The 16,987-nt window shown below is 37.8% G+C and overlaps 1 protein-coding gene across 2 annotated transcripts in view; it reads right to left on the bottom strand.

Moving 5' to 3' along the window:
* The window catches only part of LOC136858067 (uncharacterized), a 579,094-nt gene that overhangs the window by 305,382 nt on the left and 256,725 nt on the right, over positions 1-16,987 (bottom strand). The window contains exon 13 of one of the 2 annotated variants that reach the window (XM_067137317.2): positions 4,881-5,156. In XM_067137317.2, coding sequence (XP_066993418.2) covers positions 4,881-5,156 — 276 coding nt within the window. The remainder of the gene's footprint in view (positions 1-4,880; positions 5,157-16,987) is intronic. The other variant, XM_067137318.2, reaches the window with a different exon arrangement.

The raw sequence follows: 16,987 nt of genomic DNA, 5'->3' as shown, positions 1-16,987 counted from the left end.
ATATGTACTGTAAAACAGGCAACTCCCTTGAGTTATAATACTGACCAGGAAAACTAGTAGAAAGAGCCAGCTGTACTTCAAGCTGGCTCAGTCAACTATGAAACTCAGGAAAGTAAGGAATTTCAAGTTACCCAATTGCAACAGTCAAGTTTTAGGGAGGAAGGGGGTCTGAGATTGCTCTTGGTAAAATGTCAAAGTGTAGTAAATAAACAGTTAAAATTCGGTACCGTACATTGATGGAATCTTATGGGACTGATGTGGTGATAGGAGTGGAATCGTGGTTGAGAGAAGGGGTGGGTAATAGAGAAGTATTTCCAGAAGGGTACCCAGTCTATCGTAGATACCGAGGAGATAAAAAGGGAGGGGGGCTGTTTATTCTGGTGAAGGAAACTTAGGGCCGATTGCAGAAACGATGACTAGTTTTAAGCCTTAGACATCGTCTACCTAAACAACGTCTAAATCATTCACGATCTTCCATTGCATAAACAATGTTCAGTCGATGTTTAACTAGACATCCCTTAAAGTTTCAATTTTGGTTTGAAAATGGAGACAGAAGTATCTTTCATGCAACTCTTTGCTTGTCGCAACCAATGAAATTCGTCGGTGCGTGCGCCGAACGCCAGTCAGCTGTTTGTTTTACTACACATTACTCAAATATGGCTGAGCATGGCTTACCCACAGATAAGAGTATCGCCTTGGGTGCAAATTAAATTTCATAATATTATCGACACTAAAGCGACACGCCACAGTACGGGGAAGTGTAGCTTACGCTTTCATTGTTGCAGTGAGTGTAATTTACTCATAAATACAGTAGCTTCGACGAAGAGAGGATGAAGCAATAGTAATGTGTAACCGAGTGTGTTGTACGGGCCATATAGATGTAGCTTGCATTCTGGAGATCGTAGATTCGAAACGCATCATCGGCAGGCGTGAAGATTGTTTCCCACAGTTTCCCTATTTTTACACCAGGCAAATACTAGGGCTGTTATTATGGCCACGGCTCTTCTTCCCCAGTCCTCTTTAAACGATTATCACCACCACTTGCCTGTTCCTATCTGATAGTTGCCGAAAACCTATGCGATTATATATATATAAAAATCGCATACAACCTACTTTTTAGTTTTCACTATTATGTGTGTTTACTTGGCAGTAAATATAAGTGAATCTCTCCCGGTTGATGTATGTGACAGCCCTCAGACGATCGGGACACGTCATTGTGATATGTATGTAGTCGAAGTGACCTATAATTCCATGGAAATTACCCCATGTATATAATAAAATATATCGATTGCCAAGAATGTATTCAAGTTGACAGTTACCGGACTGTCACTTTGTCAGTCTCAAGAAACAAGTCTCTCGTGAAGCGAAACCTTATTTTATGATTATCTCCCCGTGCATGTCAAACGAATTGCTGCGATTTAGCAGCGGGCGACCCACAGAGAGGCCGTTGGACTAACCTTTCTTCCCGGAATCGTCTCAACATGATAATACCAATTACGTATTTCACGGTACATAACCTCTGATTGTGATTCACTCCTGTCATTTGAGGTTAAACAGTGCTCTCGGCAGTGTTTAAACATGAGCGGTTGAACATCGGTTTTAGACAGTGTCTAAGTGATAAATAACGTCTCTGCAATGCGGCAGCCATACTTAGGCATTGTTTAACCGTAGACATCGTCTAAATGCCGTTTCTGCAATCGGCCCTTATTGTTCACATGAATGGTTTACCGACGAAAGGGATGAAATATTAGGGATAAAATTAGTTTGTGATAATATGAAGGAGGTGGGAATTATAGGAACATACAAGCCTGAAAGAGAGGAAAGAGACATGGAAATATTTGAGAAAATAATAGATTATACTCATATAAACAATAATAATGATATGGTAATAATTGGGGGGAGATCTAAACTTGCCTGAAGTTGAATGGAATGGAGCAGCAAGTGAAGCCCATGAACAGAAACTGGCAAATAAGTTAATTTGGGAGGGAGGATTTATACAAGTAGTACAAGAACCGACTCGTCTCAATAACTTACTAGATGTATTCTTGGTTAAACCATGGGAAATTGTTGATAAAACTGAGGTAATTGAAGGAATAGGAGACCATAAGGCTGTAATCATGGATGTAGGACTCGTACCAAAAAGGCTTAATAAGAGGGTTACATAAGACAAGAAATTGTACAGAAAAACTAAAGTTGATGAATTTGGGACTTACCTTAAATCACAATTCAGTTGTTGGATAAGTGAAGGGAGTAATGTGGATACACTTTGGGCTAAATTTAAAGGAATCATTTGGGAAGGAGAGAAGAGATTTGTACCTGTTAAGAAGGGTAAAATGACCTCAGACCCTGTTTATTATACAAAGGGAAAAAGAAAATATAGAACAGTAAACAGGAAAATCAAATAGGGTAGGGAGAGTAGAGAAACTAGAAAACAGCTAATGGGGAAACTGCATAGAGTGAAAAAGGAAGCAAAAGAGAATTATATGAATGGCATACTTCAAGAGGGTAAGGACCAAAAAGGGAAATGGAAAAAGCTGTATTCATATATCAGGAATCAAAAAGGAAAAGGAATCCAAATTCCTACAATGGTGGGAGAAGGGGGTGAACACTATTTAACAGATACTGAAAAAGCAAACCTATTTAGTAGGGAATTCAGAGATTCAGTAGATGATTGTCAGGAGTTGGAAACCGAAACAGAAGATAGAGAGGGAGAGACACAGAGGGAAACAAGAAGCTTCTCATTCACAAATTAAGATATTTTCAGAGAAATCCAACTGCTTCAGCAAGGAAAAGCAGCAGGAAGTGATCAAATTACTGGGGAGGTATTAAAGACAATGGGGTGGTACATAGTGCCTTATTTAAAATTTCTCTTTACTATGTCATAAATAATAGTGTAATACAAAAGGAATGGAAGGAATCTATAATAATACCAATTTATAAAGGAAAGGGTGATAAAAGGAAACCAGAGAACTACAGACCAATCAGCCTGACCAGTATAGTTTGTAAAATACTGGAGAGTTTAATATCAAAGTACATCAGAGGGATATGTGATGATAAAAATTGGTTCATGAGAAGCCAGTATGGATTTAGAAAGAAATTTTCTTGTGAGGCACAACTGGTGGGATTTCAGCAGGACATATCAGATCAATTGGATTCAGGAGGTCAGTTAGATTGCATAGCCATAGATCTTTCCAAAGCCTTTGATAGAGTGGAACATGGAATATTATTAAAGAAATTGGAGGGAATAGGATTGGACGTAAGGGTTACACGTTGGATAAAAACATTTCTAAATTCAAGGGTTCAGAAAGTCAAAGTAGGAAATAATGTATTGCAGGAAGAGAAAGTTTGGAAGGGAATTGCACAGGGTAGTATAATCGGTCCGTTACTTTTCTTAATATACGTAAATGATTTAGGGAACAATATAACATCAAAAATAAGATTGTATGCAGATGACATATAATTGTTTATAGGGAAATAAATAACATTGAGGATTGTTCAGAATTACAAAGGGACCTTGAAAGTATCCAACAATGGGTTGAAGAAAACAATATGAAGGTTAATGGAGGCAAATCAACTGTTGCAACTTTTACAAACAGGAGCTTTAAAACTGAATTTGAATATACTTTGGATGAGGTAGTTATCCCAAAAGATTACAAGTGCAAATACTTAGGTGTGAGATTTGAAAGTAATTTGCACTGGAAGGGTCATGTTGATGACATTGTTGGGAAAGCATACAGATCGTTACATGTCATAATGAGGCTACTTAAAGGATGCAATAAGGAATTAAAAGAAAAAAGTTACTTGAGTATGGTTCGTCCATTATTGGAATATGCAAGCAGTGTTTCGGATCCTCACCAAGAATACCTAATAAAAGAAATAGTGTGCAGAGGAAAGCAGCAAGATTTGTAACGGGGGATTTCAGGAGAAAGAGTAGTGTATCAGAAATGTTAAAGGAACTTGGGTGGGAAACTTAGTAAGGGAAGGGAGAAAACTAGACTTAATAGGATTATATGTCGTTCATTGTCAACGAAATTTGCGTGCGCGTGTGAAAAGCAAGAGCGTGGTTACCGTGGTAGTTGCCAGTGGTATTCATTAACTTACTGTTAGGCCACGAATGCAAGACAACCCTTGAGTTATCGCATGGGATTCTAAGGGAAAAAAAAAAGTCATCTTGGATTCGGAGAAATACGGTATCACTCCAGAGGCTTTTGTGGCAAACATTTCAGTTTTCTCGCTGTAGCTGAAGGTTAATACACAGTTTCTTATAGGACTTTTGAAGGGACAGACAAAACGTGTCATAACGGGGTTCTCGTTATATGCCGTAATCGCTACAGCGGACTTTTCCTGTACTTCAAAAGGATATGAGAGCATTAAAATGTATTAGAATATTCCTCTACCAACTCTCGTGTAGTGTGGATGGCTCTGAGCAAAGGCTTTTACTCATACAATTCCTGCAGCTAACTGGTCATTTGACAACTGAATCATCTTATACTATAAATTTTTCTTTGATGTATGTTCAAACCAACAATGTTTGAGATACCATATGATCTGAATATTTTCTTACTTTGATACATCAAATTAACAAGGTACTGAAATTCTCTTTTTAATGGTTATGTATTTCTCTTAGAGCAGGTGGTGAGTGATATTTTTTTTAAACTGTGCACTGCATTCTGGTGAAAGCATTTCAGTTTCGTGAGTTATACTGTATAGTGGGCTGTATGAAAAATTTAGTGCGTTACTACACATACAATTAATTTCTGTAAAATGGAAAAGATATTTACCATATTTTAGCTGGTCCTTGAATGTTTCCTTATCTCCCCTACCTTGCCATTCTCAAGACTTCAAAAGGATAGGGACATAATGGAGAGGATCAAACTTACCTCAGGGAAGTACGAGGTAAACATTGCCAGTAATCTCTTGCCACGGTTTACCTGCTGGTCAATGGAGGCTACTAAACCCACGAGGGGTTTATCCGACACCATTTGCAAAAAGCGTCTGCTAGCAGAAGACGGCCACTTTGTCGCACCCTTTGGAGGCTTCAGATTTGTTAAGCTACACCTGATAGCTTGAGCTGGGAGGTAACTGAATTTCTTAATAAGAAAGCACAAGTCTGTCACTTTCACTCTACTTTTCGTTCCATAATCAATATAAAAAACCTGTAGAGAAAAGAAAAAAGAGTTAGTCATAAATGTATATTACAGAAATAATTACTGATGTAATGAAAATACAGAATAGAAGAGAAAAAAACAAATGAAAGTTTTTCACACAAATTATTAATTACATGGTGAAAGTGAAACACACAAAATTTGTAAATTTACTGTAAAATTGCAGTTCATAATACCAAAATATGCAGTCCTTTCAAGTGTGTCACCCTTGCAGTCACCTTTCATGGCAGACAGGACATATCCTTAGGTGTATTCAACTACCCCCCTACCTGAAGGGAACTACCTGAAGTAGAAAGGCTGACTAGACAGTAGGATAGAAGAAATTTATGGAGATTTTAAAAAATTTGAAAATCAACAAGCATACAAATCTCCACACCAACATCAAGGTCACGTGGCTCAAAGGTACCAAAATTGGACACAACACTAACAAAATTATCATGCCACTTAACTGCAAATAATCTGTTGCCAACATTCAAAGCTGAAATCAAAGCTCCCTTTTGGCTCCTTTAAGTTTTTCTTGTCTGAAGTGGATACAATAGCATTCAGTTCTCTCGCACTGTTCCAGCTGCAAAGAATCTCTTTTCTGACAGCATGGTGAGAAGAGACCAGTTGGTGAAGAAATTATCAAAAAGCAGTGTGATTTTCTGGACCACGTTCAGCAAGTCTGTACCTACCCTTTCAACTAAAGACAAATTTTCATTATTGCTGTTCTGCGAAGCTCCTCCATAAGACTCAAAGTGATACACATATCCAGATGATGAGGCTATACACCAGAGTATGAATTTAAATCGTAATTAGTTTCTTCTTTTTGTAATATTGGGCATTGTATAAATACTCTCATATTATTTTGGTATTTATTTCTCTTATCAATAAGATTATATAACTGCTATTCCTTACACTAGTGCTCATCGAACAATAATCTTATACTTATATGATGAACGTGGATTCTGGATAATACTGAAGATCTTCAATAATAACGGATTGGTTAACAACTCTGGGTGTGTGAAACTGTATTGATGAGCAGAGCGCTGCAATCACAACACACAAATGTCAATTAATAGCCTAATGACAAATATTTAATAAATAGTTTTGAAGTTTTCATATTAATTAAAAACTATATCCTTGGCCTATGAGTGGAGTCTTCACTCATCGTTCTTCCCATGTATCCTTCAGGCAGGTATTTTGTCAGCCATCAGCTTGTGCCATCTGTCAAGACATTACGAATCAAGTTAGAGTAAATGATCTCCTTTCCTATCTCGCAGCTCTCTTGGGCATGTGTCTCACTTGTCTTTCACTGGGTTCCATTATGAACGAATGGCGTGTTGACTTCAAACTGTTTGTGAAATCATTTACTTTATTGGCAAATGTGCTTCTGCTATAATGATGCTAATTACTGCTACCATACAGTTTTATAGTGAAAAAATTTTGTAACCTGTTTCAAAACTGTTTGGGAAAAACAATTGTTTATAAAAAAAAGAGTTTGTTGGCGTTTTCCTAAAACAGCAGAAATTATCACCACTAACTGACTTGAAGGTCATTGGGAATTTATAGCCCTACTAAAACAACGTGCGTGTTCTGACGCCTCGCAGCAGGTGGTGTCGAGTAAAGGAGCGGGAGCGCTGAGTTGCCACATGAATCCGGCTGGAGTTACTACAACTTCAATCAAAGCCTCTCGCTCTGTGCTAGGCGCTGCGGAAAATAATATTCATGTACGGGGATTATGAGAGCATTAGAATAACATTAAATATCGTTGCTATTATTCCCAGGTGGTTCCACAGTAATTTTATCAGCTCAAAATATCGTAAGACATACTCATAATTCCCCTCCCTCACAGTCTACCTCCGGACAATTGATTTCATTTTTCAGATACATTTCAGCAGCAGAATGACACTGACTGGCCTGCTCAACATTCTGGGTTCAAATCCGGGTGTATGTTCAGTCCTACGACTGGATGGATCCTCAACAGCTCTGCCATTAGCTGTCATAGACAGCACAGGCATCACTGAAGAGGCATACTAGGGAATGAGCAGCAAGGTAGTTTCCCATTGCTTTCCTCACCGAGCAAGAAGTTGCTATTACATAACAGTCTGCCAAGCCCACTGAAATGTATGCACCAACCGACCCTATGAGCAACAATTTCACACCATTCATAAGAGGGACGGGCTGCATAAGGAATGGCATTACTAGCATCGCTCATACCTCGGTCACTTTCATATTATCAAAACCAAGAATAAGACTGACACAGATCAATGAAAGTAACAAAATTGCTCTAGCCCATACCAGAAGATATAGTGCACTGTAAACACTAGGTCTCACCAGTGGGGGATAAGAGAAATATCTAAGAGATTTTTGTATACATAAAAAAGGGAAATCGTTCGGACCCTGTCATAGGTGTTGGCACAATTTAAGATGCCAGCTATAATTGAAATGTGAGTTGCGATAGGCAAAAGTCCATCTTTCACCTTGTCGTTTCGAGTGCCTTTAAACTAACAATCATTAGTTTCGGGACCTCTTTTTATTGAAATCTGAAGCAAAAACAAAACTTCAGGTATTCTAACCACAGGTCGTGATTCTTAATTCCTAAAATCTTACATGCTTTGTCCAAAATTCCAAAAATCAAAGCCCGTTCACCTTAATGAGAAGGAATCAAAGAAGAAAAGAAAAATGTATGATTATTATTTTAAGAAACCAAAATAATAATCAGTATCATAATTTTGAAGGGTGCTGGTTAACACTTGTAATACTTCAATTCAAATATTAACTTTTCAAGGGATTTTCCAATTTTGCTGACTTAATGCTAGAGCTGGAAAAATTGCATTACCAATTTTCAAGAAAAATGTGAAATTACATTTTAAGATTATACTATGTAAAATTTACACTGCACTATAATGCTGGTCTTGATAACAACACACTTAGTCTATTATTAGCACTTATTAACACAAACACAACAGCACCATAAACATTTAGCTGATTTCCAAAACACACTATACAGATAATGATATCACTTAATATTATATAGCCCGGCCACACTGGCCATGGTATACCCACTGGCAATGTGCAAAATAGACCAGCCTCCTAATGGAGCTTTAAGACAGAGAGGTAGGAAAAGGGAGAGAGCTTATCTAGCTGAGATTGGTTACATGGGAGGCGGTACAGGTTGCCATAGTAACTGTCATCCCTTACTACCATGCTGGAAGCTGTCAGAACATGCATGTTGTTTTAATAGCACTATAAATGTCCGACTCATTGGCTGAATGGTCAGTGTATTGGCCTTCGGTTCAGAGGATCCCAGGTTCGATTCCAGGCCGGGTCGAGGATTTTAACCTTCATTGGTTAATTCTAATGGCCCGGGGGCTGGGTGTCTGTGCTGTCCCCAACATCCCTGCAACACACACACCACACACAATACTATGCTCCACCACAATAACACGCAGTTACATGGCAGATGCCGCCCATCCTCCTCGGAGGGTCTGCCTTACAAGGGCTGCACTTGGCTAGAAATAGCCACACGAAATTTAAAAAAAAAGCACTATAAATGAGAATATGGAGTGGGTACAATTAGTGTTGAATTGAAGAAGTAACGTAAAGAACATAATTAACTTAACAGATATATACAGTATCTGCAGATGTTGCAATAGGAGAAGAGTCATGTTGGAGAATGGATGATATGGATTTGAAAAATTTCTCCTGGAAATGGTGTGTTAATCGCAGAGACAGGATAAGAACTGTTGGAGGGGGAGGGTGGGTATTCATACTGTTGAAAGAAGAATTTGTAAGATACGAAAAAATAAGGAAAGAGAAACATGAAAATCTATGTGTACAGCCCATCTCTAAAAATTAGCAAGTTGATATTTTTGGGGTGTACAGGCACAGAAAGGATGGCACTGATGAAGAAATATTTAATAAAATAATCAGCTAAATGGGAAACGACACGGAAAGGAACGTGACTGAAGCTGGTGATCATTATTTACCAAGTGACAATTGGGAAGGTAATGCCAATGACAGGAAGCATGACCAACAAATGGTAAATAAGTGATCTGGGAAGGTCTGCTGAATCATCAAATGACAGGACCAACTACATGGAAGAATATTCTGTATAGTGATGGTAAAAACCAGATGAGCACTATAGAGAATCTCAAGAAATGATCACAAAGCTCTGTTCATAGTCAAAAATAAATGCGAGGGAAAGGAAGGTTGTAGAAGTAGGATGATTAGGAAGCACCAAATGGGTGATAAGGCAGGCAGGAGGGGGTTCTTAAAAAGTAATTGTGACTGGTGGAAAATGGTATATCGCATTATGCTTCAACAAATGGCTAAGGAACTCATCCTGCCCAATATGTGGTCTGTGAATGACGAAGGAACTGATCCCGCCCATTATGTAAGCATGTTTTCATGGAAGATAAGTTACCTAGTCCTGCCTGTTTTATCATAAATATGACTTCTGGCTGGTGGACATCTGAAATGAGCAGCCATTGATGGATGGCCATGACAGAGACATTTAGGATCATTTGATATTCGCAAAGGGAAAAGTGGTTTCTTTTTATTTGCATTTGTTAATTCAAACCATAATTCAATATTTGATTAGACTTCTTGCAACTACATTATGGCACTAAGTAACAACCAATAAAACGATGCCACTGTTGTAATGAAGTATGCCATTATTATACTACTGTATAACAGTATAGCAAGACGAGCAGTGAAAAATAAAAGTAAAAGACTGTACTGTACATGACGTTACCAAACAGAATTGTAAGACAATGATCTTTAATATAAATTTTCTTCAACGAGTTTCTTTTAAAAAATGTACGCCTTGAACGATGGAGCTACACAAATTCCAACCTTAGAATCTGGGCACCAATACCAACTTTCTTTCCTAACACCTTTACAACCTTGCATTCTGAGCACCAATAGACTCTCTTTCCTAACACCTTTGTCATAACACACTTTGGACCTCCTTATCAAACACTGTTTTTTGATCACTGGGCAGGATGAAGTCTGGGAAATGCCTCTTCTGTAAATCGTGTTGGTGTAGATTTCAATGATAGCCTTCCCACTTGTGGGCTTCTCATTCCATTGGCTGCTTCTTCAAGATTCTCTTGAACTATCTGTTCACCCAGATAAATCATAAAGAACAAGGTGTTTTTGGTTCCTCCCATTTTTCTTATACAGCTGAAAAGCAGTGAAACAAACTATGTCTAGCAAATGCATGACTAGTTTGAAGTAGTATTTCTTTACTCTTTCTTGTTCAATAGGACATGCCTCCATTAGTCCATCAGTCTTACCTACTCCGCCCACAATTCTTATTGTAGTCCACTGCTAGCTTGGGTTTTCGTTCCACTTTGTTTCTTTTCTCTTCATCTCTGAAGGTCTCGTCGAGAACCGTACTAATCATAGTAATTTCCCTCTTATCTTTCCAGTGCAGGACCATAATCTTGTCCTTATATCTGGCATTTGTGTACACGTTTCTTCACGAGCTTATTCTTGAAAACATCAGGTACCCCAAAGCGATTTATACGCAACGTTCCCACCATATCAGCGTCCATGCTACATAAAGTTTCAGCTAACTGGACACTGGTGTACTGGTTATCTAGATACACTGTGTACCCTTTGTTCAGTAGTTCATGTGATAGTTCCGGGACTAATGGGACACAAGTTGACGAAGTCTGCATCCTTCCCAGAATATATAATAAAATTCCAAATGTACCCTAAACCACTCTCACAAAGAACAAACAATTTGAAACCAAAGCGACTCCTTTTCAATGGTATGAACTGCTTCCACTGCACCCTTTCTTTCCACAGCACAGCGATTTATCCACACAAATGTTTTCCTGTAGTGTATACAATTCTTGGCACTTCTTGTGAATTTGATTCAAAACAGGCAAGATACAACTTCCCACTCATATTGGCATCATGATTATTCCTTGAAAAATGAGGAGGGATAGGAATAACTTTATAGCTCATGTGGCAGTTGGAGTCCAAACTTGAGCTTGCGACAGGTTTCAGTACCGAATGCACTTCAGAAAAGTGTTCTGCGAATTTGTCTGCTCACATATTAGCTTGATTAAATCCTCCGCTATAAACTGGCTAAAAGAGTACAATGGGCTTGCTTTCTTGGAATCACATCAATATTTATTTTACTGACTGATACAAATATAAAAGAAGCACAAGGATTACCTTGGCTGTGCCAGTGCAAAGTGGCTGCATGATTTCTTGTAGGCAAGCTAATATCTTCTCCCTCTTCTTCATTTTCAGAAGAAAGTTCAGTCACTTTCACCACTTGTGACACTGTTGCTACCGGTACCCAAAGAGTTGTCATCTAATTTGTCATCTGAATCAATGAGATGAATAGTTTCATCATACAAACAATCACGCTTAGCCAATTAGGTACGAAAATACAATTAAATATTGGTGCGCACAGTGGTGCAGCAAATCTGGAACCTATTAACATCTATAAAGCAATCATAGAACTACACTCAATAACAATAAGAGACGAGATAACGTGCTCCGCCCAGCAGATAATTTCCAAAGTTTCTAGATGAGTTAACTCGTCATTACGCGACTGAGTAACAATTACTGGTTGACTAATTAACTCATCACGCCTGGTTAAGAGGTTACAGGTGGTAACGAATGTTTGACCTGCTATATTATAACAAAGTAAAGAGACTAAGATGGGGCAGGTTGGAAAAAAATATGAGTTGAAAATGGTTGTGGAAGTAAGGAGAAATTCAAGGAACCTACTAGGAAATTGAATGTAACAAAGAAGTCAACTACGGACAACATGACAAGCATAGCTGGCAGTCATACAAATTTTAGTGAAATATGGAAGACAGAAACAGGTTCCAAGGACATTCCATGAATCATTAATGAACAAAGGGAGTGTACTGTATATGTGAGGATAACAGAAGACATAAGTATTCCATCAGCGGCATGTAAAGATTGTGGGATACGAGGATAATGTCCAGGTGGAGGTGGTGACTAATACTAATGAAGTATTAAAATTTACCTAGGGTAATAAAGATATTTACAATAAGATACAGAAGCTGAGAACACCTCAAGACAGGTTAATACGCAGAATTTTGGAAAAGCTTAGGAAACAAAAGCAACAACCTGTCTGGATAAAATAAATAAAAGAATAGTAAAGTTAGATTCCTACCAAAATGTGATAAAAGAGAAACAACTAAAAGGGTATTTTCAAAAGAAGAACTTCAACGAAGATCAGATAGAATGAAGAAATACTGGAAGATCAGAAAAAAAAAAAAAACATAAAATATCATAGAAGACCGGACAGAAATTGACTACAGTGGTCCAATGCGGCCGTAAAAGCACAATAATAACAATAATAATAATAACAATAACAGAAGCTGAAACATAGAAAATTAGCTGGAATTGGTAAGATTTCTGGGAAAACACTAAAGCCAATGGGTTGGGGTATAGTACCATATCCAAAATGTTTATTTGATTACTGTTTGGAAGAAGGAGCAGGGAGTTGATATATTAGCCCCTGTATACAAATGAAAGGGTGGCGAACAGAAAGCCGATAATTCAAACCAGTCAGCTTGATCTGTGTTGCACGTAAGCTTTGGGAAAGCATGCTTTCTGATTATATTAGGTCTGTTTGCAAAATTACTAACTGCTTTGATATATGGCAGTTTGGGTTAAAGAAAAGTTACTCCACTGAAGCTTAACTTGTAGGATTCTGGCAAGATATAGCAGATGTTTAGATTCAAGAGGTTAAATGGACTGCACAGTGATTTTCTTTCTTTCTATCTATCTATCTATCTATCTATCTATCTGTCTATCTATCTATCTATCTAGGAGACTAAGAACAAATGAGTGCAAATGGCCTATACAAAAGAACGGCTCAATGGTGGCTATATTTCTAGAAAACAAAACTCAGAGAATTAGAGTGCCAAAGCATTTTCTGATCCAGTAATCATTAAAAGGGGAATTCCTCAAGGCAGTGCTACTGGAACTTTTGTTTTCTTATACCTATATAAATGATATGAGGAAAGAACTGGAATCAGAGATAAGGCCTTTTGTGGATGATGTTATACTGTATAGAGTAAAAATTGAGTTGCAAGATTGTAAGCGACTGCAAAAGGACCTCAACCATGTTGCGAGATGGCAATTGTTTGATGGTAAATGATGTGACAAGTCGGGGTGTGAGTTTCACAGAGAGGAAAAGTCCTTTCAGTTTTAATAATAATAATAATAATAATAATAATAATAATAATGAATTATTCCATGAAAATATCATATTACAGAGGGACGCATCGGAAAACCATTTTACAATATTCCATCCCAAACTTTTTAATGCAACAACATAGCCTACAGTATGTTAAATGTGCTAACCAACTCACTATTACTTTAAATATTCATCTTGTCTTTTTGTATACGTTGTCCTCAAGAGCAATTTCCAGTTGGGGAAAGTCAAAATAAATACATTTAAAAAAATCTTGCAACACTGAGCACATTTAGAAATACTCAAAACAACATGCATTTTTCAAACCTTGACATTGCAAGTAATTTTGTTTACTTCAAGGTCACATTTTTATATGTCAAAATGTGATCTTTCCTGTAATGTATATTATTATAATTCTCTAAGTAGTTTGAAAGAACACAATTTGTTTAGGGCAGATTGTGGTCAGTCAGTCATGATAAACATAGGAAAATTTAAAGAGATAAACTTCATCACGATCCGTATTGACAAACATTCACATTAGTAAAAAATTAAAATTAAGGCTGGCAAGCATCTGTATTTTCATTGAGAGAATGTTTTCTTTTAGTTGTGTAATTTACAACTTTCTTTCTTGGCTTGTCTGAGGTTTCAGGACCTTTAGACCCTTCCCTTCTTTTTGCTATCTTTACATTTTCTTGCCATTCTTAATATTGACCTTTCTCCTTCAGATGCTGTTCTCGTCTTTCTGCTGGCGATTTACCTATATTCATGTTTCATTACCACAATTCACTTGTAACATCACCAGTGTCTCCAAAGCATCTGACTGGACTGTGAGGTGTGCATGACATTGAGCGCACAATGTCAGTCACAGTGCCATAGCGGGAAACTGATTCACTGTAGAAAAAAAATGTTTAAATATGTTTTGTTTTTTTGGCGATGTCGTTTATGTGACATAGGATCCTGAAGGAAATTTTATTCCATCGATTATTGTGCTGTGTACACGTCTTTTCCTGTTTACATTAGTAAGAAATTAAAATTAAAGTCCACCTATTCAATACCATTTAATATGATGTCAAATCACTTATACAATGGTATGGGTCATCTTCAGCAATGGTCGAAAACTGACAATGTCTACTGCAAATACAATAATATTAACACATTAAAAATATTATGTACACACTAAAAATTATATTACAAAGGAGGTGACAAATCTTTCAGTCTATAATACTATAATTAGTGAATCTGAAGTCCACTAGTCAAAGTTTGTAATGTGCAGAGGTGCCAACCTTTGAAGTGGATTATCAGTAATCACCCTCCGCCCCCGAGAAGAATTTCGAGTCAAGTCCAAAGCATGCTCCTTCCTTGTCGATAATGACACCCCCTTTGCCCTTCCTTCTAGCAATCTATTCGAAAGTATACCATATTACACAATAACATTTGCACACAACCTGTTAGTTCTGTGATAAAACATTAATTGTAGCTTGTTTCTCACGCAGCAGCTGCTTTTCAGTGTAGTTTTTCTTGAAGCATCCTTCCCACTGTGATGGCATTTTCGTCCTCTGAACCATACGCGATTCCAGTGCTAATGTGCTTAATGTAGGCCTTACTTCTTTCCAGGTACACTTAACACAGCAAATACGACATTGCTGAAGGATTTATAGTGGAGAAGGGCAGCGCCTAAGCTCCTTCATTCACAATGAATTTTACAGCGCTTGTGGTTAGCAAAGGAAGTCACGATCGAATAAGTATCGTTGCCAACTCACACGCATTGAAACGAGGACGATTGAGGAGAAAGACTCGAAAGTATTGAAAATTTTTCCTTTTATTTTTACCGTTCAAAATTATTTTTTCGTGATGTCTGTTTTTCCGTAATAATTTCCCCCTTGACCGTAATTCCGCAATCGTGAGGTGAAATCCGTAATTATTACGGACAATCCGTAATAGTTGGCACCTCTGAATGTGTGACATTGCCATTGGTATTAATCTAAAATTAAGAGTCCTAATAAATAAACCCTGTACATGTACAATTAAAATATTAAAATTGGACCTGTGCTGTTACACTGGTGTTGAAAATTAAAATAACCATCTTTTGTACTTAGTTGGTAAAAGTGTGCCTTGCTAAGTAACATGATTGTATTAGCGAGAATTGTATCAAATGCAACACTGCTGTTAAAGAGGCATACACACAATGAGTAGACTTGAGATGGTACGACTGAATTGTTTGACAGAAAGGACCTTGTAAAACCAAAAGGACTTGAGTCTTTGCCTTGTTTAAAGTGATTCCAGTGATGATCACTCCGTGATATTTGCTTTGTGATCACCTTCTGAGTTTGTACGTTATTATTTTCCTACACGCGATGACCGCTCAGTGACTGTAGACGCCTGCTCTAGGAGCAGTCACATCGCAGTCACTAGCATTTCTTTGTGAATTCAGCACGTTCTCCCTTTGCCAGTTGCAGAGTGCAAGAAGCGTTGGAAGAGCATCAAGGATACATATGACTAAAAATGAGGGAGAAGACACCAACAGGCTTGAAATCTTAATCCTTAAGCTCGTAATCAGAAGTGCTAGTATGCTGGTGTAATGATTTTTTTTACAATGCTATTTGTTCAGGGAGTCGACTTTGAAAGGTATTTTGCCCCTACTTGCACCATATGTTATGAACCTGCGTGTATTTGTAATTGCCGAAGTGTAAAGCGTTGAATGTGAGGAAAGGAACATTAAGGACAACACAAACATCCAGTCCCCAGGCCAGGGATAATAATCACTTACAATTAAAAATCCCTGACCCGGTCGGGAATCAAACTCGGGGCCGTCGGGTGACAGGTGGACGCGTTTACTCCTATACCAAAGCAAGCCACGGATTCACAAAGGCTTGAAGACTGAACGCTGAAAGGCATAATGATAATGTATGTATGTATGTATGTATGTATGTATGTATGTATGTATGTATGTATGTACAGTGGTCTGCCTAATTATTATACTCAGATTGAAAATACATGGATTTACTAACATTCTGGCAAAATAAATATATTTCTGGGAATGTTTCATGCATTATATTTATTTCATTTGTCTTTCACATATTCTATTTACCATTTTTCACACAAAAAACAGTTTCTTAACTATAATTGTCTTTGTAATGATCAAACGTTTAGTATTTTGTGAAGCCACCCTTAGCCACAATCAGTGCAGAGACTCTTCCTGGCATACTCATAATGCGCTTCCTTGCCTGTTCTTCCATATATGGGCTGTTCCAGACCTTATTAAGTCTTTCTAGGAGCATGTTCTTGCTTGTAATGGCACTTTGTTAAGTAATTTCTTTTTTCAGTGCCTTCCAAATATTTCCTTCTTTCCCTCCCTTCCTAAGATTCTTTATTACTGTCCAGGAGGTTTCCCTGCTGCTTGACCTAGCCTTTCCAGGTTATTACCAAAATCTTCCCATGACTTCTTTTTGGATTCAACAACTATTTGTTTCGCTCTGTTTCTTTCATCTACGTACAAATCCCTGTCTGCCTCGGCCCTTGTTTGGAGCCATTTCTGATAAGCCTTCTTTTTACGTTTACAGGCTGCTCTCACTTCATCATTCCACCAAGATGTTCGGCTTTTCCCATCTTTACACACAGTTGTTCCTAGGCATTCCCTTGC

This window comes from Anabrus simplex, chromosome 1 (genome assembly GCF_040414725.1).
Source record: "Anabrus simplex isolate iqAnaSimp1 chromosome 1, ASM4041472v1, whole genome shotgun sequence".
In the NCBI taxonomy this organism is placed as follows: domain Eukaryota; kingdom Metazoa; phylum Arthropoda; class Insecta; order Orthoptera; family Tettigoniidae; genus Anabrus; species Anabrus simplex.
The sequence above is the reverse complement of the archived record's forward strand: the minus strand, read 5'-3'. Positions and strand labels throughout refer to the sequence as shown.